We start from the raw sequence: 25929 nt of genomic DNA on the forward strand, positions 1-25929 counted from the left end.
GTTTATTTTTGTTTTCCTTTTAGTACATAGCAGTAGCATCTCTTGCTAGTAAGTTCCATTGAGTCATACATTCAAAAAAGAGCTTGGAGCAAAGAGCAGACATAAACCTATGGACTGATATACCACGTTGGAATGTATTTAGGACTTTATTTATTTTATTTTTTTATTTTTTTGTATTTTTCTGAAGCCGGAAACGGGGAAAGACAGACAGACTCCCGCATGCGCCTGACCAGGATCCATCTGGCACGCCCACCAGGGGGCGACGCTCTGCCGCGACCAGAGCCACTCTAGCGCCTGGGGCAGAGGCCAAGGAGCCATCCCAGCGCCCGGGCCATCCTTGCTCCAATGGAGCCTTGGCTGTGGGAGGGGAAGAGAGAGACAGAGAGGAATGAGGGGGGGGGGTGGAGAAGCAAATGGGCGCTTCTCCTGTGTGCCCTGGCCGGGAATCGAACCCCGGTCCCCCGCACGCCAGGCCGACGCTCTACCGCTGAGCCAACTGGCCAGGGCCTGTATTTAGGACTTTAAGTAACTATATCTTCAATAGGAAATATCTGGATTCCCTGACCAAAATATATTTTTATAGTATAAGCCAGCATTTGTTTGAGTAGAACTCTTTCCATTCTTTTTTTTATTGATTGATTGATTTTTGAGAGAGACAGAGCCAGAGCCAGGCAGGAAGAGTAAGCAAGAGAGAGAGAGAGAGAGGAGAAAGAGTAAGAAGCCTCAACTTACAGTTGTGTCACTTTAGTTGTTCATTGATTGTTTCTTATACGTGTCTTGACTGGGGTGGGGGAGGGGAGGTTGGCTCAAGCCAGTGACCTTGGGCTTCAAGCCAGCGACCTTGGTCCTCAAGCCAGCGACCTTGGTCCTCAAGCCAGTGACCTTGGGCTTGAAGCCAGGGATCTGTGCTCAAGCTGGTGAGCCCTCGATCAAGCCGGTGACCTCGGGGTTTTGAACCTTGGTCTTCTGCATCCCAGTCTGACATTCTATCTACTGTGCCACCGCCTGACCATGCTAGGAGTACCAAGATTTTAAAGCATTAAAACTTTTTTTTTATAAGGATTAAAGAAAAACACATGAGTGGTGGCTGATTCGGGGGGCAAGGGTTGACTATAAAGGGGTAGAAAGGAATTATTTTGAGGGGTGTTAGAATATCCTATATATTGATTGTGATAGTGGTTACATAATTATATACATTTGTCTAAACAAAGGTTTATTCAAATAAAAACTCTGGGTGGAAAAGATTTTGATTTTGTTCTGTTTTCTTTACTTGTATCCTCTACCCTTTAAAATGTGTATTTATTATTTTCAAAAAAAAATAATGAACATGCATTTTTAAAGAAATGTAGAACAAATTATCATGAAAAACATAGAATGAAAGAAATGGGCTTTCTCTACAGCTGAATCTGTGAAATTAACTCACAGCTGAAGAAAGGCTTTTTCTTTTCTTTTCTCTTTTCATGTCATGTGATTTCATTTATGAAACGTCCAGAAAGGCTGCTTTTTCTATAGTAACCTTAAGAGGGTTGTGTTTATTTCTCTTCCCGAGTAACGGGTAATTTCTACGGTTTCTTTTGGCATTTGCACTTGCTTTTGGTTTTGTAAAATAGGTGTAGGAGTCAAATTTCCTAAGACACCCGTCCAAACACCAAGCTCTCCCGTGAACTCCCGGGTGAGGAGGAAGTAGAAATCGCCCAGCTTTCCTGTGCTGCGCCTTCTCAGTTCTGCGTTCTCTTCCTTTCTGGGAAGCCGCACATGCGTGCTGTCCTTTCCCAGCCTGCTGTAAAGTGCTCTCTCTTTACATTCTTAGGCTGAACCTCTCCGGGGAATGGGTATGTGAAACGAGCTTTTCCACTCTTTCATTTAGGAATTAAGTGTGGAAAGGAAACTTAAGATTTCTCTCTCTTCTTCCTTTTCTAGTAGTTAATTATGTCTATAAAGGATACGTCAAATGGGAATATTAAAAATAATTATATCCCAGTCTCATAGGACTATTGAGATAGCATGGTAATGTATACTTGTAAACTGGTAGCTTTCGTTACAATAAATGTAGTATTTCTTGGCCACTTGGATGATGGTGTAAATCTACAGTTGGGAATATCAACCAGTATGCAATTTGAATTGCTTGTAATTGTTTCCAATTGCATATGTTGCTATTAGAAGGAAATTAAGTGGATTGTACATTAAGTGTATACTTTTAAGAATAATTTTATTATTGCTTTATACAGTCGGTGTACTAAAGAAAATTGACATACCATCTGTCTTTATTGGTGAATCATCAGCTAATTCTCTGAGAGATGAATTCACATATGAAAGAGGGTAAGTAATGAATATAAGAAAATAATCATGTAGATTAAAATTTTTCTTTACATTTGCGTGAAATTTGATGTTAGTTGTAATCAAGATTATGTTTTCATAAAGATTATGTTTTAGAATGCTGTATTGTGCTGTTATCTCAGTCATCATGATTTTAATACTTATTATATTCTAATGTTTTCTTTGTGTGTGATTATATACTGAAACTATCTTCATGCTAGAGAGGTTAAAGCACCCATTTGCTAAAAAGATAAAAAAAACATTTTTAATAGTTTAATCAAACCGTTAGTATTTAGAAACAATGTGATTTAAATTTGACACTTTAAGAGATTTATATTATATGAAAATATTATTTTATAAACACTTCAAAACAGTATATTAAGTTACTAACTTTTACAGAGGCAGGAAGTTTGTTTGCAAGTTTAAAAAGTTTGATTTGGAATAAAAACTTCTATATGGAATCGCCCACGCCTGGTCTCATTATCAAGGTACCACAGAAACAGAAGCTCACTTAGGACATAGCTGTCTCATCTACTACAGAAAACGCCGCTCAAAACTTAAGGGCTTCTTCCGTGACACAGATGCCAAAAGGTAGTGGGCAGGGACAGGCTTTTGACCAAGAGGATGGTCAAAATGTGAATAATAAAAGCAGGAATATTTATTCAGTAGTTAGCAAGTGCCGGGCACCCATGAAACCGAGACTTGCATTTCTTACCCATTTCATTCTCACAAGACTCTAGGTTATTCTGATCTCTTGCTATGTGTTTGCCTAAAGAGGAAACTGGCACAATGAAATTTTATTCCTCTTATGTAGGGGGAATAAATCCATGAATATTTGAGTTTGAAAATGAGTAAAAAGAGGAGGGGAAGGTTTTCTGTTTCCTGTTTTTGCCCTTTTCCCTATTTCGTTGTGATATTTAAGAAACTGCTGACATATGATATGCTAAGAACATCTTTATTAAGTTAGGGGGATGTAATTTTGGGTGTTCTATTAAAATAGTCAAGATACTATTGTGTCAGCCCTGTTTGTGTAGTTAGTAGAGGGGAGAGACTAGTGTTTGCTTCTACCTCAATATTGTTCCCTCATTTAGAAAAATTCTGTATATTTTAATATGTATTTTAAAGAGTCTTGTTTTTAGTTGTAAAATCATACATTTTTAAATTGAAAAGTAATACATATGTGTTCGCAAAATAAGGAACAATTCAGAAATATAAAGTAATTAAATGCAATTTCCTATGATGCCATTCTCTAGCAACAGCTACTGTTTATAGAAAGCTTTTAATTGTTCCCCATATTTGACTCATCACTAATTAGTGATGATGTGCTCATAAAACAGAACTAAAGGAATACATAGTATGTTGTAACATGCTTAATTTATTTAATATTGAGACGCTTTCTATGTTGATACAAGCCCACACATTTTCCTATTTCAACTCTTAGGAACAGTTGTATTGTGGATTTAAAAGTTTTTCAGATTTTTAAGAGTTTAAGTAACATCCCAAATAGGATTTGAGGGAGCATCCCATCAACAAAGTATCCACAGGAGTGGGCAAAAGTAGGTTTACAGTTGTTCATATGGAAGAACAGATAATAATACAAGGACAGACTTGTGTTTCATGTACTTACAAGTATAAACCTACTTTTGCCCACTCCTGCATGTCTGCAGTGAATGTGTATTTTATCATGTCAGGTCAGTTTAAATTGACTATCAAGTAATTGCAGACATTATTTCTAAAGCTTTGTAGGTTTCAGAGCCATGCCTAAGGGGCTGCAGCCCAGATCTGCCCCACACAGCTGTCGGCCGGCCTGCCTGCTTGCCTCTTACCTAGTCAGCAGTTCATTCTGCTTTTTGTTAACCTAACTTTAATACATATTTAAAATAAGGAAATGACTGGAATGAATGTCATCACTCAGTTCCAAAATTATTAACTCGTGGCCAGGATTTTGGGGACGCTCATCCCCTGACCCCGTCTCACTCCCCTTCTTCCCCACACCATGATTATTTTGAAGCCAGTCCCAGGTGCAGTATGATTTCAGCAGTAAATATCTGAGGATATATCACTGGCAGATAGGGCTATATAAAAAATATAATCACATTATCATTATCATACCTTTAAGAAACATTAATGCATTTCAAAACATATTTCAGTCTTCAGATTTTCCCAACTTTGAAATCCTTTCTTTAAAAACATTTTTAATATTCCAAATATCCATATACTGCAGTAGCTCTTATGTCTTGTTTTATTTATTTATTTTCTAATTTATCCTGTGAATTCTTACTACCCACTGGGCTTTTCTGACTGAATCTTTGGGCAGTGTCTAGAACAAGGGTCCCCAAACTACGGCCCGCGGGCCACATGCGGCCCCCTGAGGTCATTTATCCGGCCCCCGCCGCACTTCCGGAAGGGGCACCTCTTTCATTGGTGGTCAGTGAGAGGAGCATAGTTCCCATTGAATTACTGGTCAGTTTGTTGGTTTAAATTTACTTGTTCTTTATTTTAAATATTGTATTAGTTCCTGTTTTTTTTTTTACTTTAAAATAAGATATGTGCAGTATGCATAGGGATTTGTTCATAGTTTTTTTTATAATCCGGCCCTCCAACGGTCTGAGGGACAGTGAACTGGCCCCCTGTGTAAAAACTTTGGGGACCCCTGGTCTAGAATATTCCTTTGTTACTTATCTCCTCTGTAAACTGATCATTAGATCTAGAGGTTTCTTCCAACTCAGGAGGTGTTGGGTCCTGGAGACAGGTACTTTATATGTGGTGGTGTGTATTTCCACCAGGAGACACAGCGCTTGGTTCTGTCTTTGTGATGCAAGTCATTTAATATTATACTGCATTTATTACTTCAAGTCCTTCTCTAAGGAGGACTTGTACCTTAGCAATTATGTGCTTGCCTTGATATTCAACATGTTTAGGAAAGACAGGATGAACACTTGATTCTTTTCCTTTACTGTTTTTCAAAGTGAGTTGGTTCACTAGCATCTTCCAAAGATGATTGAATATATATATTTTAAGTATCATGAACTCATGAGTGGAAACCTATTTTATATGCTTTAGTCTGTTGCAGTTACCATCCTTCGTGATGTTCGCATTGTTCCATTTCAGACTTCTTCAACTTGAATCCTGACTTCTGATGGGAACCTAGGAGCTTCTAGTTCAGGGGTCTCAAACTCGCGGCCCGCAGGCTGCATGCGGCCCACCGAACAATTTTGTGCGGCCCGCAGACTAATCCACAAAGTTCAAAATATTTTGGATAAAATTAAGTAAGCCTAGGGGCCTACTTGTATTTTTCATTTCTCTAGCATCCTAGCTAGATATTAGCTTAGTTAACAGCAGTTGTGATGCGAACTACAGTTTCTGGTCGTTTTGTGACACTGAGTAAACTGCATGTACGATTGTGCTTGTTGTACTGATTCTTTTTTGTTTTCAACTGCAGTGAGAAAAGTGTTGCGTAACAGTTGCCTTTTGTAGACCTAGTGCGGCCCGCGGAATGGCTGTGATCTTGCTCTGTGGCCCACATGCTGAGTTGAGTTTGAGACCCCTGTTCTAATTGGTCCTTTTAGTTGGTGTGTGACCAGGTGTTCCAGGTCCCTCTTGTTCTTTTCTTTCTAATTCTTATGCTTCTAATGGTCTTTTCTTATCTAACCACGTTGATGAGTACTGTGTTAATAGTAGTGGAGATAGCTGGTAGCTGGCATCTTTGTCTTGTTCCTCACTCCAGTGAGAAAGCTCGTTTCCTCTTTAAGTAAGATTCTCACTTTTTATCCTATTACGAAATTATCCATCAATAGCTCTTTTATTGTACTTCTTTTAAACTATTATCCATTCTTCTAACCACAGTTAGAAAGAATAGTATCGCCTGGCTGGGCAGCTTGGTTGGTTAGAGCAGCATCTTGAGGCGCAAAGGTTGCCAGCTCGATCCCTGGTCAGAGCACATACGGAAACAGATCCATATTTCTGCCGTTGTCTCCCCCTGCCTCTCTCAGATCAATCAAATCAATCAATAAATAAAAAATTGTGTAGCAGTCTATCGTTTAGATATACTTTTACTTACTTAACCAGAATAACCACTGGTTATAAGCATGGAGTCAGACTTGTGTGAATTGTAATCCTGGCTTACATCACTTCTTAATTGTAAGACCTTCAACAAAGTGTATCACGTCCGGCCCATAGCCTCCCTCATCTTATAAATGACACTGTACTGCTGTGAAGATTAAACACATCGATCAAATTCCTAAGGAACACCTGGCACAAAGTCAGTGCTTCATAAGTGTTTGCTCTCAATCCTTTTTCTCCAGCCGTGGCCCATTTCCGAGTGTTATGACGATATCCTTGATCATACCTCTTGTGCAGTTGTACAAATGTTTTTTAACAAAAGCACCTGCAAGTGGAAGTCCTGAGGATAATGGTTTTAAAGTGTAGTGAACAGTTATCTTCCTGTCCTCCAAAAAATGTGAGCCAGTTATCTTTCCTTTCTCAACTCTTGCCAATACCATGTATCTGTCTTCTTGATTATTTATCACTGTGATAAGAAAATTCATTGGCTCAATTAGCGTTTCTTTATTTGTAGAGAACATTTTTGTAAACTCTTTGATGTCATTTATTTCTTTTTAAGAAATGGAATTTTAAAAACATTTAGTAACTTTTTAGTAGGAAAAATAACATTGGATGACATACAACTTTTGACAGTTGTGGGCTGAGGAAAGAATTATTTTTGATCATAGTGAGTAGCAGTGTGTACTGGAGATACTGCTGGGGTGTGGTCTTTGGGGCTCACTTACTTCTCATGGACCTACTTTCTCTTTTGAAAATGAGGGGTTAGAACAAAGAATCCTGGTCATTCTCCGTCTGCTCTCATTCCGCCCGTGGCACCAGGCACGGTGACAGCATGTTCAGTAAATGTGCTGTCTCAGGACGGTTCATCAGGACACAGCTCAGTGCGGGTGGCAGACGGGGGCCACAGGTGGGGCCCCGGGACTGCACGGTGGGCCTGTCTAGTGAGGAAGGCAGGCTGGCTGCTGGAGGTGAGCCTTGTCTGAAAGGGACAAGTTCAGGCAAGTTGTCATTGAAATAGGGTGTGCAGCAGTTGGGCTGATGACATGTCATTGCCAGAGAGTTGTTTATTGGAAGGGAGACTTTGGTGTGTGTCCACTGGAGCCCAGTAGTTTGGCCAGAGCTCTTTGATCCAAGATGGTGGGCGCTGGATAGGAAAACAGACAACAAGGCAATAGATTGTGTGTCAGCAGAGGGGTTGGGAAGTGACAGTGATTATTTTTATAAAGTTGAGGCCGAGACACGTGGTCTGAAATTAGCCTGGTAACTCATGGACAAGAGAACAGGACACTATTTCTTCGGTTGCTTAGGGTTCTGCTTCAGTGATCACATCTTGGCTGCAGAGCTCAGGGTGTGGATTACATTTAGGGGTGGACGTGGAGGTCTTCTGGTAAGATACTGACGCAATGTCAGCCTCTCCTTTTCCAAGTACCACTGATCTGAGATGAACTGGGTCCGTCTGCGGGCTCCGCTGGGGAGTCTGGCAGACAGAGGAGACTGAAATAGAACTAGGGGACCGACACCCTGTTGTTCTCCATCTGTAGGGTCGTCTCTGCCACCCCTCTCACCACAAGCAGTTTGGTTGAGAAAAAGCACATCTTGAATGTGCATTTGGCTTTCAATTTAAGATGCTTAAAATCTTCTATCAATTGTAGATCCTTTAAAAATCCTCACAGTATGTCTTTCCATTGAACTAAAATGGTTTGAGATAGGATTGGCAAGCATTCATACGACGTTTAGAACACAGGCCTGTGAATCCTAATGCTCGAAAATTCTGGAATTGATTGCATTCCTGTGGTTATACATAGCCGGGAGTTTCCAGTAAAGTCTCTTAATTTCTGGTTCCCTGGGTCTTCCTGCTCTGTTCTTTTAGTTCCATTTTTTTCTGTGGGTCTTTCCTCATAGGACAGTGTTCATTTCTTTATCTAATTCGGCCATATGTCCCTTAGGAAATCACGAAAGAAGAGAAAACAGTCTGAGATGTAAGCTTTGCTGTTGCTGAGGTGTTTAGATGCTGTGAGTTTTGAATTGAGGATATGCTGTAGTCGGTTTTCAACCCTGAACAGTGTTCATTTATCGCAAGGGGTTGGGCGTGAGCAGGAGGTGTGCCCAGGACCAAGCATCTCATAGGAAGGCTCTTTTACATACCTTAAAGGCCCACTGCTGATAGGCCTGGGCTGCTTTCAGAGGGTTCCTGCCAAGAGCAGGGGCATTATTTACAGAGCTGGCCTTGTGCAGAAGAGGTGGGGTCAGACAGAGCTGCCCAGGCCCTGCCTGTCCCTCTCCCCTGCTGAGGTACCCGCCACTCGGTGTTTTATGTGAAGATACAAATACCGCATGTGATTCTTTGTCATCCCCTAGTCTGCCAGGAAGTGACTGAAGTAAAGAGCTATTTTTATTCTAGCCATCTCGACAGTTTTTGCAGAATATTTAAATTTTGGGGGAGGAATTCCAGTATAATCTCTTTTGATTGTTTTTGTTTCTGGTGAAGTTTGATATTCTTTGGATGTGAGTATAATAAATAACAGCATGAAGACTTAAAAATCACTTTGGAATACAAATCATTTTCTTTATACTGTTTTTCTTAAGTACTCTGATAGCCTGTGTCTCTGTGTGGGGGAGGAGAGTCGGCCTAGTCTTACTTTCTTCTGTAAAGTTGAGAATTTTTGTTCTGCACTTAATCTTTGTGTGGTGAAGCACCTCGCTTTGCTCTGTAAAGGCTCACGCGGCAGTGGGTGACCAGGTGGTATTGCTGGCGCCATGTTCGTTAGCCAGGTAGCGCCGGAGCACCGTGGAGAAATCAGCCACACGGCGGAACTGCCGACTGCAGGCTTTGGCTGCCATGTAAAATTTGCTCACCCAACACAAATAGTATGCCTGTTCTGATAAGTTCCATTTCATAAGTCCCCATCAGTTTTTACACTAGTAATGTGACAGTAACTAATAACATGTTGACAAACAGGGGAATAAGGCATGTGGCATTCTCCACTCCTCCCCTGACAGCAGACATATTCTTGTAGTTTTTTTCTAGTTGAGTAATGGATAAGGTAAGCGGTAGAGAGGAAGCTACAACTCCTTGGATTCTGTCACCGGTCTTCCATGCCGTACTTCACAGATAAATGCGGAGAACAGAGGCTGTGTCCACTGACTCTGGTGTAAACAGTCCAGGAAGGCATGAGGGGAGGGGCGAGTGTGTTCTCTTCAGTCTGGCTCTAGAGCTTTCCCGTAGGAGGAGCTGGTGAACAGTAATTTGGTTGGGGTGCAGTTGTTGTTGACACACTGCCCAAGGTAGCCATTACTTCAGTGCTGATTTTGCATGTAAAGTATGCACACTAAGTTCAGTAAATGACAGGTTTCCAGGATGGACAGAGTAAGTACTGACTGGATGATTTCGCCTTCCCAGTCTGAAAGCTTCTTTTAAGTATATTGACAAATTATTTTGGCAAATATGGAAAAATCATCTCTTTTTTTTTTTTTTTTACAGGGACAGAGAGAGAGTTAGAGAGAAGGATAGACAGGGACAGACAGACAGGAATGGAGAGATGAGAAGCATCAATCATTAGTTTTTCGTTGCGCATTGCAACACCTTAGTTGTTCATTGATTGCTTTCTCATACGTGCCTTGACCGCGGGCCTTCAGCAGACCGAGTAACCCCTTGCTCGAGCCGGCGACCTTGGACTCAAGCTGGTGAGCTTTGCTCAAACCAGATGAGCCTTTGCTCAAGCTGGCAACCTCAGGGTCTTGAACCTGGGTCCTCCGCATCCCAGTCTGACGCTCTATCCACTGCACCACTGCCTGGTCAGGCGAAAAATTCACCTCTTAAGTCATTGGAAATCATATATTAGGAAGTGAGATGTGCCTGATGGATTGAATTGTAATGTCTAAATGCTTTTTAAAAATATGTTTGGTTTTCATTAGCATTGTAATTTGGCAATTCTTAGTATTTCTCATTGATTCACTTTTTTCTTCCAGGGGCCACATCGTGTTAGTTCCAGAATTTAGTCTCCCTCTGGAATACTACCTGATCCCCTTCCTCATCATCGTGGGCATCTGTCTCATCCTGATTGTCATCTTCATGGTAGATAAATGAGTTTTTAATACTTTAAAGACATATAGATATCTCCAGAAAACATTGCATCGACTAAGAGAAGCCTTAACATTAAAAAGTATAAATTGTATGAGTCCATTCATGTACTGGTTCTGGAAAAGGCGAAGATAACTGGGTAGAAAATCAGAACAGTGATTGCTTCTGGGGGCTGGGAGGGGCCAGGTAGGAGGAGTCTGTCTGGGCTGTGAGCCATGGCCCGAATCGTAGAAGAGGTTTGGGTTGTACTAACGCCTAAATCACCAAATCGTCTACTTAAATTTTAGGCATTTTATTGTATGTAAATTTTACCATGAAAAATTACTAAATTCTAAGTAATGACATACATCTTGAAGTATTTGGGGGGAGTATACTGATCTCTGCATTGTATTTTGTAAAAAGTTGCAGGAAAAAAAAGATTTATTGATGGGTAGATAGAGGGATAGATAGAGATATGATAAAAAGTAGCATGGTAAAATGTTAATTATAGAATCTACCTAGTGGCTATATTTATTACAAAAAATCTTTCAACTCTTTTCTGTGTTGGAAAATTTTCATACTGAAATGTAAATAAAAAATAGCACAAGGGCTTTAGGTGAAGTGGAATGACACATTGTTTCTCCCGAACCAGTGGTTACCAACGTCTGGTTTCAGGACTGTGGGTTAGTGGGTCAAAATTAGCTTCATAACAAGACTGAGATACTGTCTGCCTTTGTCACGCACTCTTCGTCTCTCGGGGTTTATTGCGGAGGTTTCTGGAGGCCAATGGTACGTGATGTGAAAACAAACTTTGGGCAAAAGCAGATTGAGAGGCACTCTATATTCTATTAAGATAGATATGAAGTGAGATTTGCAGATATAACAAGTCCTACTGTTCTAACTTCATTTATTTTGATAAGGCATCTTATCAACATTCAGTAAGTTTCTTCTTGTATTGAGTTTATAGATTAATTTAAAGATTGAATGACATCTTTGAAGTGGTTGGTCTTCCCATGGTGCTGTGGTATTTCTTTTCATTTATTTAGGCTTTCATATCTATCAGCTTAATAATTTTTTTTCTGTATCTTTTGTCTTTTGTTAAGACTTTTTTGAAATTGCGTTTTTTAATTGGTTATTACTAGTCTAGTCTATAGAACATTATTGATTTTTTTACAATGAACTTTTAATTTTACAATAACAACATCAAGATTTACAGAAAAACCGCAAAGAGAGAGTTCTCATCCCCCATTGTTTGTTTTTTTGTTTGTTTGTTTTTTGTGGGTTTTTTTTTTGTATTTTTCTGAAGCTGGAAATGGGGAGAGACAGTCAGACAGACTCCCGCATGCGACCTACCGGGATCCACCCGGCACGCCCACCAGGGGCAACGCTCTGCCCACCAGGGGGCGATGCTCTGCCCCTCCGGGGGGGGGGGGGTCGCTCTGCTGAGAACAGAGCCACTCTAGCGCCTGGGGCAGAGGCCAAGGAGCCATCCCCAGTGCCCGGGCCATCTTTGCTCCAATGGAGCCTTGGCTGCGGGAGGGGAAGAGAGAGACAGAGAGGAAGGAGGGGGAGGGGGGTGGGGAAGCAAATGGGCGCTTCTCCTATGTGCCCTGGCCGGGAATCGAACCTGGGACTTCTACATGCCAGGCTGACGCTCTACCGCTGAGCCAACCGGCCAGGGCCTCATCCCCCATTGTTAACATTTTACATTATCAGGGTACTTTTGTTGAAACTAAGAAACTGACAATAGTACATTACCAGTAACTAAAGCCCAGACTTCGTGTGGGTCTCACCCGTTTTCCCAGGAACGCACCCAGTTCAGGGTACCTGGTTGTGTTGCGTTACTTCACGTCATCCTAGTCTCCTCTGATCCACAAGAGTTTCTTAGACTCTCAGTTTTCATGACCTTGACGGTCTTAAGGAGTCCTGGTCAGGCATCCTGTGGAATGTCTCTCAGTCTGACATTTTTCTTAGGGTTAGACTGGATCCCGGGTTTGTAGAGAGAAGGTCCGAGGCGAGATGCTGTTTTCATCATAACGGGCCGGGGGTACTGATCTCTGCATAACGTCACTGGCCAGGCTGACTGTCCACCCTCGGCTGAGGCGGTGTTCGCCAGCTTCACCTCTCTCCTCTGTGAAGTTCCTGTTTTCCCTTCTCTGTTCTGTTCTCCTTGGAAGGCAGGGCACTCAGTGAGCCCGCCCTGAAGTTGGAGAGGGGCAGGAAATGGGCCCACGGCCCGAGGTGGCAGCGGCTGCTATGCGAATGATTTAGAATTCTTTTGTAAGGAGGGTTTATCTCTTTTGGCATTTATTTATGCACTTATTTATTTATATTAATAAGTACTCGTGTATGTACATTTCGGGGTAAAATACTACAGTGTTTAATTTTGTTGTTTAAATGATTTGCTCTTTGACCATTGGGGGCTGTGTTAGGCTTGCTTCTGTGTCTCGTTGACCCATTCGTTTTTTTTGTTTTTCTTTTTTAAGTCCTTCTTTATGTCTGATACTATATATAAGAACCTTCAGACTCATCTTACATTTTTCTTGTCCTAGCCCTAGAATCAGACGTTTCTCCAAGGAGCCCTGGTTTGTTGTCGTGAGAGTTTTATTTAGAAACCATGGCTTGGACAATGGCCATTACTGATTTTTATATAATAATTTTCTGTTTGTAAACACTTGCTGAATTCTCCTTTTCTAATAATTTGAATTTGTTGAATCTCTTGAGTTTTCAGTGTAGAAACAAGGAAGTATAGAAACTTAGAACAACAAACAAGAAATATTCTTGGCAAACTGGCAATAGAAGTAAATACCCTTAAGCTGATAGAGATTATTAACTAAAAACTTGAATATCATTAAGTGGTAAGTTATTAGAAGCCTTCTCTTGAAAGTCAGAAACAAAAAAGGATGCCAATTGGTATTAGCATTGTGTTATAATTTCTGGTAAAACATGAAAAAAAAAGCTATAGTATAAGGATTAGAAATAAAAGAAACCAAATTTTTAGTGCATTTAAAGATAAATAATGGGTGCTGAATTATGTCTTCTATCTATTGTAATTATCATTGTTTTCTCTCTTTATTAAGTTTGATTGCATTAATTTTTTTTTATAAATTTAAAAAATCCTGTACTTTTGGGGTTAACTAATTGATTATGATATATAAATTTTGTCTTTGCACTTTGTGTTATTCAGATTTCTAATATGAGTCAGTTTTATACTTGGACATAGATGCAGACATCCTAAATAAAATATTAGCCATTTGAATGTCTAGGTAAGAGAAAGTTTTAGTTTTATGGAGCTGAAATAATCTTGACCTCAGAACTAGGCAATCCCTTGTGACCCGGCAACTGGAATCCTGGGTGTACACCTAGGACAATTGAAAGTAGGGAGTTGAAACTGTGTTTATAGCAGCACTGTTTGTAACAGCCAAAGGTAGGAGCAACCCCATTGTCCATCAATGATGAATAAACAAAATGTGTATGTTTATACCAGGGGTAGTCAACCTTTTCATACCTACCGCCCACTTTTGTATCTCTGTTAGTAGTACAATTTTCTAACCGCCCACCAGTTCCACAGTAATGGTGATTTATAAAGTAGGGAAAAGTAACTTTCCTTTTAAAATTTATAAAGCAGAGTTACAGCTAATTAAAGCATATAATAATAATTACTTACCAAGTACTTTATGTTGGATTTTCGCTGTTTGGCAGAATAAATCTTTTTTTTTTTTTTTTTTTTTTTGCATTTTTCTGAAGCTGGAAACAGGGAGAGACAGTCAGACAGACTCCTGCATGTGCCCGACTGGGATCCACCTGGCACGCCCACCAGGAGCGATGCTCTGCCCATCCTGGGCATCGCCATGTTGCGACCAGAGCCACTCTAGCGCCTGAGGCAGAGGCCAAGGAGCCATCCCCAGCGCCCGGGCCATTTTTGCTCCAATGGAGCCTTGGCTGCGGGAGGGGAAGAGAGAGACAGAGAGGAAGGCACGGCGGAGGGGTGGAGAAGAAAATGGGCGCTTCTCCTGTGTGCCCTGGCCAGGAATCGAACCCGGGTCCTCCGCACGCTAGGCCGACGCTCTACCGCTGAGCCAACCGGCCAGGGCTCTGAATAAATCTTTATAAAACAACTTACTATAGTTAAATCTATCTTTTTATTTATACTTTGGTTGCTCCGCTACCACCCACTGTGAAAGCTGGAACGCCCCCTAGTGAGCAGTAGGGACCGGGTTGACTACCACTGGATTATACAATGGAGTTATTATTCAGCCTTAAAAAGGAAGGGAGTTCTGACACAGGCTACATCATGGACGAGCCTGGAGGACATTGTGCTAAATGAATAGGCCAGTCATGAAAGGACAGATATTGTATGATTCTGTTTCTATGTGGTACCCAGAGTCGTCCCATTCAGAGATCAGAAGTAGAATGGGTGTTGCTGGGGAGAAGGGGGAATTACTGTTTAATTGCTCAGTTTTACAAGATGAGAGTAATTTTATGGATGGATAGTGGTGATGGGAACACATAGTTTAGGTGTACTGATACCACAGAGCTGTGCATACGTGAAACAGCGTATTCTTGTGTGATTATTTATTATTGTAGTATTTTTCATACAAACGATGTAAACCTACTTTTGCCCCACCCTGCATAATTCGCATGCACTTAAAAATGGTTGAGATAATAAATTTTGTTATGTATATTTTACTGTTTTAAATAATGTAAAAATAACTAGACACAGTAAAACTAGCTCCATAAAATTGAAGCTTTCTCTTATTTTCTATTCTCTAAAATATTTTTTTCTATAATTAGAATTATCTTTTACTTAACTTTTTGGTGAAAGTTGCCTATAAAATCATCTAGGTCTTCTGACCTTTATCATAGTTACCTGGGCATTCAGCTCATTGGCTACTTCCATTCTAAATTATATTTCTAAGAAATTGTGTTTTGTTTGTTATCAAATATAGTAGCATAAAGTGATTATAGTGCTTACATCTTCATATCACAGTTTAAAGAGAATTTCTGCTCTATGTGGAATGAATTCTCTTCATATCCATCAGTGTGTTGCACAGTGTTGTCAGTTTACCTGGTTTGCCTTTCAGAGAAGTAGACTTTGAGGTTTTCCCCCTTTCATTCAGCAACTATTTATTTTGCACCTAGGATGAACTAGGCACTACTCTTGGGTCTGCAGATTCATCTTTTTTTTTTTTTTTTTTTTTTTTTTTTAAGTGAGAGGAGGGGAGATAGATTTCTGCATGTGCCCCAACGGGGGATCAACCCGGCAGTCCCCCTCTGGGGCTGATGCTCCAATCAGTGGAGCTATTTTTAGTGCCTGAGCCTGGCTTGGACCAACTGAACTATCCTCAGTGCCCAGGGTCAACACTCGGACCAGCTGAACTATCCTCAGGGGCCAATGCTTGAACCAGTTGAGCCACTGGCTGCAAGAAGGGAAAGGGGGAGGGGAAGAGAAACAGATGGTCGCTTCTCATGTGTGAGATGCCCGCATGCCAGGCTGACACTCTTATCCACTGAGCCAACTGGCCAGGGCCATTGCCATATTTTTCTAATAAGTTGTCTTGTTATTATTGAGTTTTGAGTTCTTTTTATTGTCTGGATACAAATCCCTTATCAGATATGCAGTTTGAAAATATTTTTCCCCAATCTATGACTTGTTTTATCTTTTAACAATGTCATTTGAGGACAGAAGTCCTTAACATTGATGTAGTTAAATTTGTCAAAATTTTCTTTTATGGATGTTGGTTTTGGCATTTAGTTCTAGTCCTGTGGTCTTGCTTTTTATTCTTGCAAGCATAGTAATTTATAGTTAAAAATCTTTGTATGTTATCTGACATTTTGAATATTTGTAGTAGTAGTGGTCTGTATTTTTATGATAGAACTGAAAGTACGGTAATTTTTTTGTTTGTAATGTGCAGGAATTTCAACCCTCCCACTCTTCTTGACCTTTGTGGCCTATAGTTTTGTCATTTGTATTTTTTCAAACAAGCATATGTATAATGTTTCAGTCAGAGTACACTAAAGATAATTTACATCAATGAATAAAAATCCAAAAGATAATTTAATGGGGTAATCACTAATGTAATTTAATGCTTTAATATTGCCATTAGAATTTAAATTGAATTGATTTTTAGCAGCTATTCAGAAACTTAAAAGATATTTGTTACTTAATAGCCATTTTCTGTTTGTATGTTTAATATCTGGTTCTTCATTTTTTCTTTTTAGATCACAAAATTTGTCCAGGACAGACACAGAGCTAGAAGAAACAGACTTCATAAAGATCAACTTAAGAAACTCCCTGTACATAAATTCAAAAAGGGTGAATATTTTTATTTTCTAAGTAACTACCCTTAGTTTATTTAAGACTCCGTGGTGACTGGGGTGCTGGCCAGGGTGCAGTGGCTGGACGTCGTCCTGGAGCCCCAAGGGTGCTGGCGGCTCCCAAGAGCCCCGGCCCGACCTTGACGTGGCCCGTTTGAGCCCCACAAGGCATATGTGAGAAGCAGTCAGTGGCAAACCAGGTGGAACGAGTTGATGCTTCTCTCAAAGAAAAAACAAAACAAAAAGCATGGTGGCCACACCACCTTCTAAATCCCTGCTGTGCACTGTGCCTCACAGTTAACAGCGAATGATGGCAGGCAGTCTCTGCTGTGCTGTGTCCCAGAGAAGGCAAGTAGGGTCCATGGTCTGCAGAGAATTTAAAAACAATTTAACCAGCCCAATGCTTTGTTACCACCACGTGCCAGCACTTGTATACATCAGTGGGTGAGTACTTCTCCGTCTGGGGGGGGGCCTGCACCCATCTTCCACCTCCCACCGCACGGCACTGCGGTCACCTGCGTTAACTGAACACGCAGGCTGCTGTTACGTGTCATTACGTGTTAAGTGTGTCATCTTGTTTAGCGCTCACATCTCCATGAAATGGGTGCTGTACTGGGTGTTATCGATGAAGAACTAGTGGGTCCGAGAGGCACGTGACAAGTGCCATACAGCCAGCGATGGCAGAGCTGGGAGCGGTGTGGGCCTGCCGCCTGTGCCGTAGTGAGCTCTCGGTGCCGGCACACACTGGGTCACCTGCTGCCCAGCAGCTGACAAACTGTGCGGTTCCACATACCCCTAAAAATGGTCTGTTTTTTGATTCCACAAAGAAAATGCATACAGAATAGAAAGGAGGAACAGAGAAGTCATTAAAACTTCTGCTAGATTTTTATTTTCCAAGTTAATAAAATGCTTTTTTAAAAACCTATCAATTACAATAACCATAATTTTATGAAAAATGGGAAAATTCTATGTTAAAAGAAATAAGACGTTTATAAAAAGGCACTGCACGGTTACCATACAGTGACGGTTAAGCAGGAGCTCTTCATGGACCAGAAGTAGTTTGAAGCCTGGCTTTAGGACTCACTTCTTTAGGCTCCATTTTATGTGTTTATTTTTGTTTCCTAAGCTCAGAAAAAGAAAATGTTTAAAAAAGTAATGGTGCTCTTGTCCTGGCCTAGAAAAGGCACACATAATTGGCTTTTCCTCTGAGTGAGATGCATAACCACTGAAGGGTTTGGAACAGAGGAAACGTAAGATTGAAATGGAACCTTAGAAGGATCTTTCTGCTCCTGTGTTACGAGTCAGGGTATCAGCAGAGACCCAGACGTGCTCGGACAAGGGGGAGGGCAGCTGGCCGTGGGGGTGCTGAAGATGTCTGAGACCCTGGCTGTGGGAAGGTGCAGTACCCCGACTCACTTGGGGACTAGATGTGGGGAGAGGAACCGGGATGACGTCAGCCCTGTGGTCTCGGCAGCAGGAAGGATGGCGCCCTGGAGAGACACAAGGGCGGCCAGTAATGGGGGAGCAGGGTTTGGGGAAAGTGTGCGAAATTGGTCTTGGACATGTGGGATTTGATCTGTTTACCAGGCATAATAAGTGAGTGGCGTTTAAGAAAGGGGTGTGAACTGGAAGTACTGGTATACAGACATTTAAATCACGAGAATGGGTGGGCTCACCGGGACAGTGAGTGGCGGGTTGGGGGGTGTGCCTGCGCTGAGCGAAGGGCAGCTGCGTCGGAGCCAAGGAGGGGGCCAGGGGGACCAGCCACAGACCGGAAAGCGCGGGAGGGGGCTGTTTACCGGAAACAAGGGATCCAGACCCATCAAGGAGCAGGAGAGGTAACCCAGGTCAGACGCTCCTGAGAGTGACAACTGACCATTAGAGGTTACTGATGATCCTGATGAGCAGTTTTGACAGAACAGTCAGGCCAAGAACCCGATTAGGTGGATTTAAGAGAAAATGGGAGTGAGATTGGAGACAGTAACCACACGATGTTTTCAGGAAAAGGAACTACAAAAGGGAGCAGAGAAGTGGGGGGTCAGCTGGCGGGGGAGCTGGGTCAGACTGGGCCAGCCTGTCTGCGGAAGGCAGCGTGTGCTGTGGGCGGGGACGGGGGCGCCGCTGGAATCGGCAGCGTGTGCTGTGGGCGGGGACGGGGGCGCCGCTGGAATCGGCAGCGTGTGCTGTGGGCGGGGACGGGGGCGCCGCTGGAATCGGCAGCGTGTGCTGTGGGCGGGGACGGGGGCGCCGCTGGAATCGGCAGCGTGTGCTGTGGGCGGGAACGGGGGCGCCGCTGGAATCGGCAGCGTGTGCTGTGGGCGGGGACGGGGGCGCCGCTGGAATCGGCAGCGTGTGCTGTGGGCGGGAACGGGGGCGCCGCTGGAATCGGCAGCGTGTGCTGTGGGCGGGGACGGGGGAGCCGCTGGAATCGGCAGCGTGTGCTGTGGGCGGGGACGGGGGAGCCGCTGGAATCGGCAGCGTGTGCTGTGGGCGGGGACGGGGGCGCCGCTGGAATCGGCAGTGTGTGCTGTGGGCGGGGACGGGGGAGCCGCTGGAATCGAATCGGCAGCGTGTGCTGTGGGCGGGGACGGGGGAGCCGCTGGAATCGTGTCTGCGCAGGGGCAGCGAGCTGAGGGGGGCCTGCCACTGCGGGCTGCTGAGAGATGGGTGTTGACCGGGGGCGTTGGGAAGTGTTCTTCCATCTTTCTCAGCGAGGCTGGAAGCCCAGCCATCAGCTGAAGGCGATCACAGCGCAGGATATGCTGGGGTCTTAAGAACAGAAAGGCAGAGAAAATTGTTCTAGAAGAGGGGCAGGCAGACAGACGAGGGCACTGGAACATAGTTTGCAGAAATCTATGTGTTGTGGCAGTGTGAGCCTCCCTTGAAGGTTCTTGGTTCTGGACCAGTGAGCATAAGTGATTTTTCTCTAGTCTTGCTCATCTGTATGGAGTAGTGTTTATCTTTACATCCCTTTTTTAAAAATGTAAAGGATAATGTGAATTCAGAAAAGCGTATGACGTGTTTCTGGAACCGTCCAGTTCAGGGACTAGAACATTGCCAGCAGCCCAGAAACCGCTGTGCCTTCTGACCGTAATCCCTGTGTCCACACTGGGAGCCGTCGTCCACTGGGCTGACGGCCATGATTTCATCCTTCATTTCTCTGAAGTTTTACCGTCTGTGTATGCATTCCACGTCAATGTGGCTTACTTTCCTCTCTCTGAATTGCATTTCTGTCTTACCTCTGTTAGTGACAAGATTTTGGTGAGCTTAATCCACTTTATAGCATGTATATGTCCAGTTTACTCACCTTCATTCGACCTCCCTGGATTTCCGGTTTGCCGTCTTAACATTAACATGAGGGAATGCCCGTCATCCTTTCTTCAGATATCGATGCTTCTGTTCTCTCTCCTTCTGGTATTCTCATTGTGCATATGCTATACCCCCCCCCCCCTTTTTTTTTAGTTTTCCTACAGTTCTTAGGTATTCTATTTGTTTTCCAGGCTTTTTCTTTGCTTTTTGGCTTTGTATGTTTCTGCTGATACATCCTCCAGATCAGAGACTTTTGCCAACGCATCCTGTCTTCTGAGCCCATTAATGTCATTCTTTTTTTTTTTAATTTTTATTTTATTTATTCATTTTAGAGAAGAGAGAGAGGGAGAGAGAGAGACAGAGAGAGAGAGACAGGGGGGAGGAGCTGGAAGCATCAACTCCCATATGTGCCTTGACCAGGCAAGCCCAGGGTTTCGAACCGGCAACCTCAGCATTTCCAGGTCGACTCTTTATCCACTGCGCCACCACAGGTCAGGCAGTGTCATTCTTAATATGTGGGGTTTTTTTTTACCTCTAAGCATTTCTTTTTATTTCTCAAAAATTTCATCTCTGCCTACATTATCCATTTGTTCTTGCATGTTGTCTGCTTTATCTTAACAGACGCCTTTTGCATATTAGTCACGTTGTATTAAATCCATGGTCTGCTAACTCCTACATCTCTGCCATATCTGAATTTGGTTGTGACACTTACTCTGTCTCTTTAAATTAGATTTTCTTTTTGTTTCTTTCTTCCTTCTTTTCTCTTCTCTTTTTTCTTTTCTTTTCTTTTCTTTTCTTTTCACCTTTTACAGTAGTACCTTGAGATAAGAGTTTAATTTGTTCTGTAACGGAACTCGTAAGTCAGTCAACTCGTATATCAAACATATTTCTCCCATTTAAAATAACTGAAATAGATTTAATCTGTTCCAGCCCTGTGAAACTTCCCCAAACCATCCTAAATTATGAAAAAAGACGTTTTTAATAACAAACACACAATACACATATTATATATACTTTACCAATGCATAACCAAATATATGAAAAAATAAAAAAGTGTTATTTAGTACTGTATTCTTACTGTGGAGACTGACGAGTGTGGCTAACAGAGGTGGCGGAGGAGGGGGGGGAGGAAGGGATGCGGGCACTGTAGACACGTAAACTAAAACTGCACTTTAACACTAAATGTAAACTAAAACTGCATTTTCTTAACTTTAAACAAAACTAAAACTGCACTTTCTTTACTTAAAATGAAACCACAAAAACTTAATTGTAAAAAAATGCATGTTCTTAACTTTAAGCTTAACATTACATATTTTTCAGCACTGTCCTTTACGCCAGTGGTCCCCAACCCCCCAGGCCGCGGACCAGTGCCGGTCCACAGAGAAAGAATAAATAACTTACATTATTTCCATTTATATTTAAGTCTGAATAATGTTTTGTTTTTTAAAAAATGACCAGATTCCCTCTGTTACATCCGTCTAAGACTCACTCTTGACGCTTGTCTCGGTCACGTGATACATTTATCTGTCCCACCCTAAAGGCTGGTCTGTGAAAATATTTTCTGACATTAAACCGATCCGTGGCCCAAAAAAGGTTGGGGACCACTGCTTTACGCTCACTTTCTTTGGTCCCATGATAGCACACAAAAAACGTTAGTAAAAAATGCAAAAATTATGCAAGAACGAGTACAGTGCATGAGATTCTACTTGATTCTGCGGGTAACATGTGAGAAAGAACGAGATGCTGGTGTTGTGCTGCCGATATTGGACCCGTGTGCCAAAGCGCCAACTAGTGGCAGCTTCTCAAATCACGACTTGTATCGGAATTTTGCTTGGATCTCGAACAAAAATACCGACTGGGCCGCAGCTCGTATCTTAAAAATTCGTATGTTGGTCTGCTCGTATCTCAAGGTGCCAGTGTAGTTGCCTCCAGGAAATAAGTTTTTGGTAAAGGCATAGGGGGTGGAAAGAGCCCAAAGAGCCCACAGCCCCGTGATTCTGTCTGTGTTTTAATGAGCCCGTGGGTTGTGGCTGGGAACATCACGGTGCCTCAGTTTTTCCCAGCTTTGATGGCACCCAATAGCTGCAGGGGGTGGAGCTGGGTGTTTCTCTTCTCCCATGTCAGTCAGACTCTGATTTAAAATAAGCCCTGGCTGGGGAGGCAGCTCATTTGGCTGTCCCCATACTCCAAGGTTGCCGGTTCGATTCCCGGCCAGTGCACATATGTACAAGAAGCAAACAATGAATGCATGTCAGTGGAACAACAAATTGATGTTTCTTTCTCTCTCTTCCTCTCTCCCTTCCTCTCTCTTTCTAAAAATCAATGTAAAAAATAAAGTAAAAGCAAACTAGTAGGTTATCTGGTTAGGTAGTTTCTCCTGAGGGCAGGCTTGTTAAGAACTGTAGTTTCTGGCATATTTCAAAATGGCTTCTTTCTCTCTGTCTCCACCAGAAGCCCACGGGAACTTGCTTCTCCAGGACTCCAGCGAGAACCTGGTGGAGCTCCACAGGGTGGAACAGGGGCGTCAGGCTTCCCTGTCAGCTGAGCTCACAGACTTTTACGGACGAGCCATTGGCCCTTCAGTTCCTGTCCAGGGTTCCCACTGGGTGCTGGTTCCCGTGGGTGTGTTACTCGGGGTTTCTGCTGATGGTGATTTTCTGTAGCTGCCTGTCTGGTCATCCAGTTTGGGGACAGGAGTTTGCCCTGTGGGTTTACTTCTCTGATGGATCTAAGACTTGTTCGTTTTTCAGTTTGCTCAGCTTTTCACTTGTTAGGACAGAAGGGTGACTCAGCTCCTTACACGCTGTAGCAGGAAACCTCCCTGGAGTTTTCAGCTCTTCACCTCGCCCACACGGAGCCTCCCGCGTCAGTCACAGGTCCGTTTCTCTACCCTGCTTGGGGCCCTGCAGCGTGCTCTGCTGCTGGGCTTCTGCTGCAGTCAGCTGTGCTTATGTCAGCCCGCCTGTCTGATTTGTCGACAGCAGTTTTACCCGGGAACTCATCCCTTCCATAGATCTAAGAAGAGCTGTTGATTTTCAAAAACAATTTTTGTTTTTAGCTTTTTCCTTGTAAGTACAGAAGTGATAAATAACTTCTAAGCTCCTTATATGCCAGACCAGTCACTGGAAGTCTCTGCCCTTTCCTCCACCCTCTGCTACCTCTTCTTCTTTCTACCACCTTGGTTATATGTATGTGTCTTTCCGGATCATTTGTTTACCTAGGAGTGAAACCACTAAGTCATAGAGTGTGTATATCACCAGATTTCCTGCACAGGTCCTCCACTGCCCAGCTCTGGGAAGTTAACGTTCATTCTTCCTTGTCAGGGATTTTTATATTTGTGATCATTAGTTTTTGGCAGATAGCAATAAAGTACCTTGTGGAAGTGTTTCTTTCCCCCCTTAGTTTGCACAAAGGTACCACTGAGCCAGCAGAATTTTGGTCTGAACTTAAAAGGATTAATGTAGTGATGCAGCAGTCTAAAAAACAATCCTCTATGCCAGCGGTTCTCAACCTGTGGGTCGCGACCCCGGCAGGGGTCGAACGACCAAAACACAGGGGTTGCCTAAAGCCATCGGAAAACACAGGGGTCGCCTAAAGCCATCAGAAAACACAGGGCTAAGCCGATGGCTTTAGGCGACCCCTGTGTTTTGTCCGTTCGACTCCCGCCTGGGTCGTGACCCACAGGTTGAGAACTGCTGCTCTATGCAGTCACCCAAATCCAAATGTAGACACATTCAGGGGGCAAAGCATCCAGTTTCTTTAACAAAAAGGGATACAGAAGAGGCAGGATTGTTTTAGGTTAAAAGAAACAAGGCACCATCCAAACATTAAAAACATCAGGTGCGGCCCTGGCCGGTTGGCTCAGCGGTAGAGCGTCGGCCTAGCGTGCGGAGGACCCGGGTTCGATTCCCGGCCAGGGCACACAGGAGAAGCGCCCATTTGCTTCTCCACCCCTCTGCCGCGCTTTCCTCTCTGTCTCTCTCTTCCCCTCCTGCAGCCAAGGCTCCATTGGAGCAGAGATGGCCCGGGCGCTGGGGATGGCTCTGTGGCCTCTGCCTCAGGCGCTAGAGTGGCTCTGGTCGCAATATGGCGACGCCCAGGATGGGCAGAGCATCGCCCCCTGGTGGGCAGAGCGTCGCCCCTGGTGGGCGTGCCGGGTGGATCCCGGTCGGGCGCATGCGGGAGTCTGTCTGACTGTCTCTCCCCGTTTCCAGCTTCAGAAAAATGAAAAAATTAAAAAAAAAAAAAAAAAAAAAAAAACATCAGGTGCACCTGACCCGTACTGGCGCAGTGGATAGAGCGTTGACCTAGAACGCTGAAGTCACCAGTTTGAAACCCTGGGTTTGCTGGGTCAGGGCACACATGTGAAGTGACTACTGCTTCCTGCCACTCCCTCTTTCTGTCTCTCTCTCCTCTCTCCAAAATCAATAAATAGATCTTAAAAAAAAACATTAGAGATAATGTTTGGATCCTAGTTTGCGTAAATCATCTGTAGAAAGGCAGTTTGAGACAGTTGAGGCAATCTGAATATGCCTTCAGTATTGGATGATATTAAGAAATTAGTGTTCCTTTTGTTAGGTGGGGTAATAGTATTATGATTTATTTTTAAAGTCCATAGAAATATATTTTTTATGTATGATTTTTTAATAGTCACCTTTGCTACATAGAGAGTTAATAAATATTAGCCCAGTCTAGTGAACAGGCAGAAGTCATCTAGAAGAAATTCTGCCTCATGCCAAAGTAATGGAGGCCCGGGGCTTCCTCCACTTTAAACCCTAGCTGTATGGCTGCTCAAGTTTTTTGTTTAAATGCCCTTATGTGAAGGAAAATGAAATAATTATTGAGTTAGGTTACATAAGGATTTAAAGCCATGCCTAACTCCGAGGTTGTTGAAGTTAGCTGTGGAAGAGTATTGTACACCAATTTTCTAGTGGCCTGAGAAGGAATAATGAAAAAGAACAGAAGCCTATAGTACTCAGTACAAGGAAATGCTTTCTAAGTCCTTGTGGTCTGACAATATTTAACATTCTAAAATCCTTTTAACTTTGAATTTTCACTTCAGAATAATGACAACTCTGAATCTGTTTGGTTCTTTATTCAGAACGAGCTTAGGTGCAATTTTAGTTTATCTGCATAATGTACCCAAGTTAGAGCCAATAAAAACTAATAGAGAAAGGCCTTTCAGAATACAGGGAAAGGTTAGGTTTAAAAAAAATGGAATTTGGTCAACGCTGATACCAATGCATAGGCTTGGATTTTAAGCTTGTTATATGGATTTATTTATGGTTTCTAGGGTAGTTTACTTTTACTGTCAATTAATGAAGTAATTACCACATCTCCTCCCCCCTTCCTCCCTCCTCACCGCTCCCTGCAAAGTTGCCAACAGAATTCTCTCTCCTTCAGTGGAGTCTTGTTTCCATGTTGCACATGCTCTGTTGTCATTGGCATTGTATAAGACATTTACTTAACGTTGTAGAATAGAGCTGCTACTTTGTAACATCCTAGAAAGGCTTATAAAAATATGAAAGTATGGGAAATAGGAATAAAAAACAATCTTTGTTTCTTTGCCATGTGTGACATCTGAAAGCCAAGAGTGTTTTGCAGGCTTATGAATTGGAAACATTTTAATTTCCAGTAAGTGGCTGGTGAAGAGTATTTCTTAACCTCTTACCCTTTATACACTCTGAATCAAAGGGGATTATTTAAATGTGAAATTCTCACTGCGCGCGCTAGCAGGTGATAGCCCGCACGTGCACAGACCTGATTGCCACAGACCCGGCTGGAATTCTCATCACCCATTTATCAGCTCTGTGACCTTGTGTTTGTGTAAGTGTCCTAATCTCTGTTTGCACGTCCCTTTGTGC

General features: G+C 42.8%; 1 protein-coding gene across 5 annotated transcripts in view; it reads left to right on the forward strand.

Annotated features, from left to right (window-relative positions):
• RNF13 (ring finger protein 13) overlaps positions 1 to 25929 on the forward strand; it is a 100279-nt gene that overhangs the window by 67675 nt on the left and 6675 nt on the right. For all 5 annotated transcript variants that reach the window (XM_066241733.1, XM_066241735.1, XM_066241736.1 and 2 more), the window contains 3 exons: positions 2229 to 2319; positions 10348 to 10453; positions 16661 to 16754. In XM_066241733.1, coding sequence (XP_066097830.1) covers positions 2229 to 2319; positions 10348 to 10453; positions 16661 to 16754 — 291 coding nt within the window. The remainder of the gene's footprint in view (positions 1 to 2228; positions 2320 to 10347; positions 10454 to 16660; positions 16755 to 25929) is intronic.

Source organism: Saccopteryx bilineata, chromosome 8 (genome assembly GCF_036850765.1).
Source record: "Saccopteryx bilineata isolate mSacBil1 chromosome 8, mSacBil1_pri_phased_curated, whole genome shotgun sequence".
Taxonomy (NCBI): Eukaryota; Metazoa; Chordata; class Mammalia; order Chiroptera; family Emballonuridae; genus Saccopteryx; species Saccopteryx bilineata.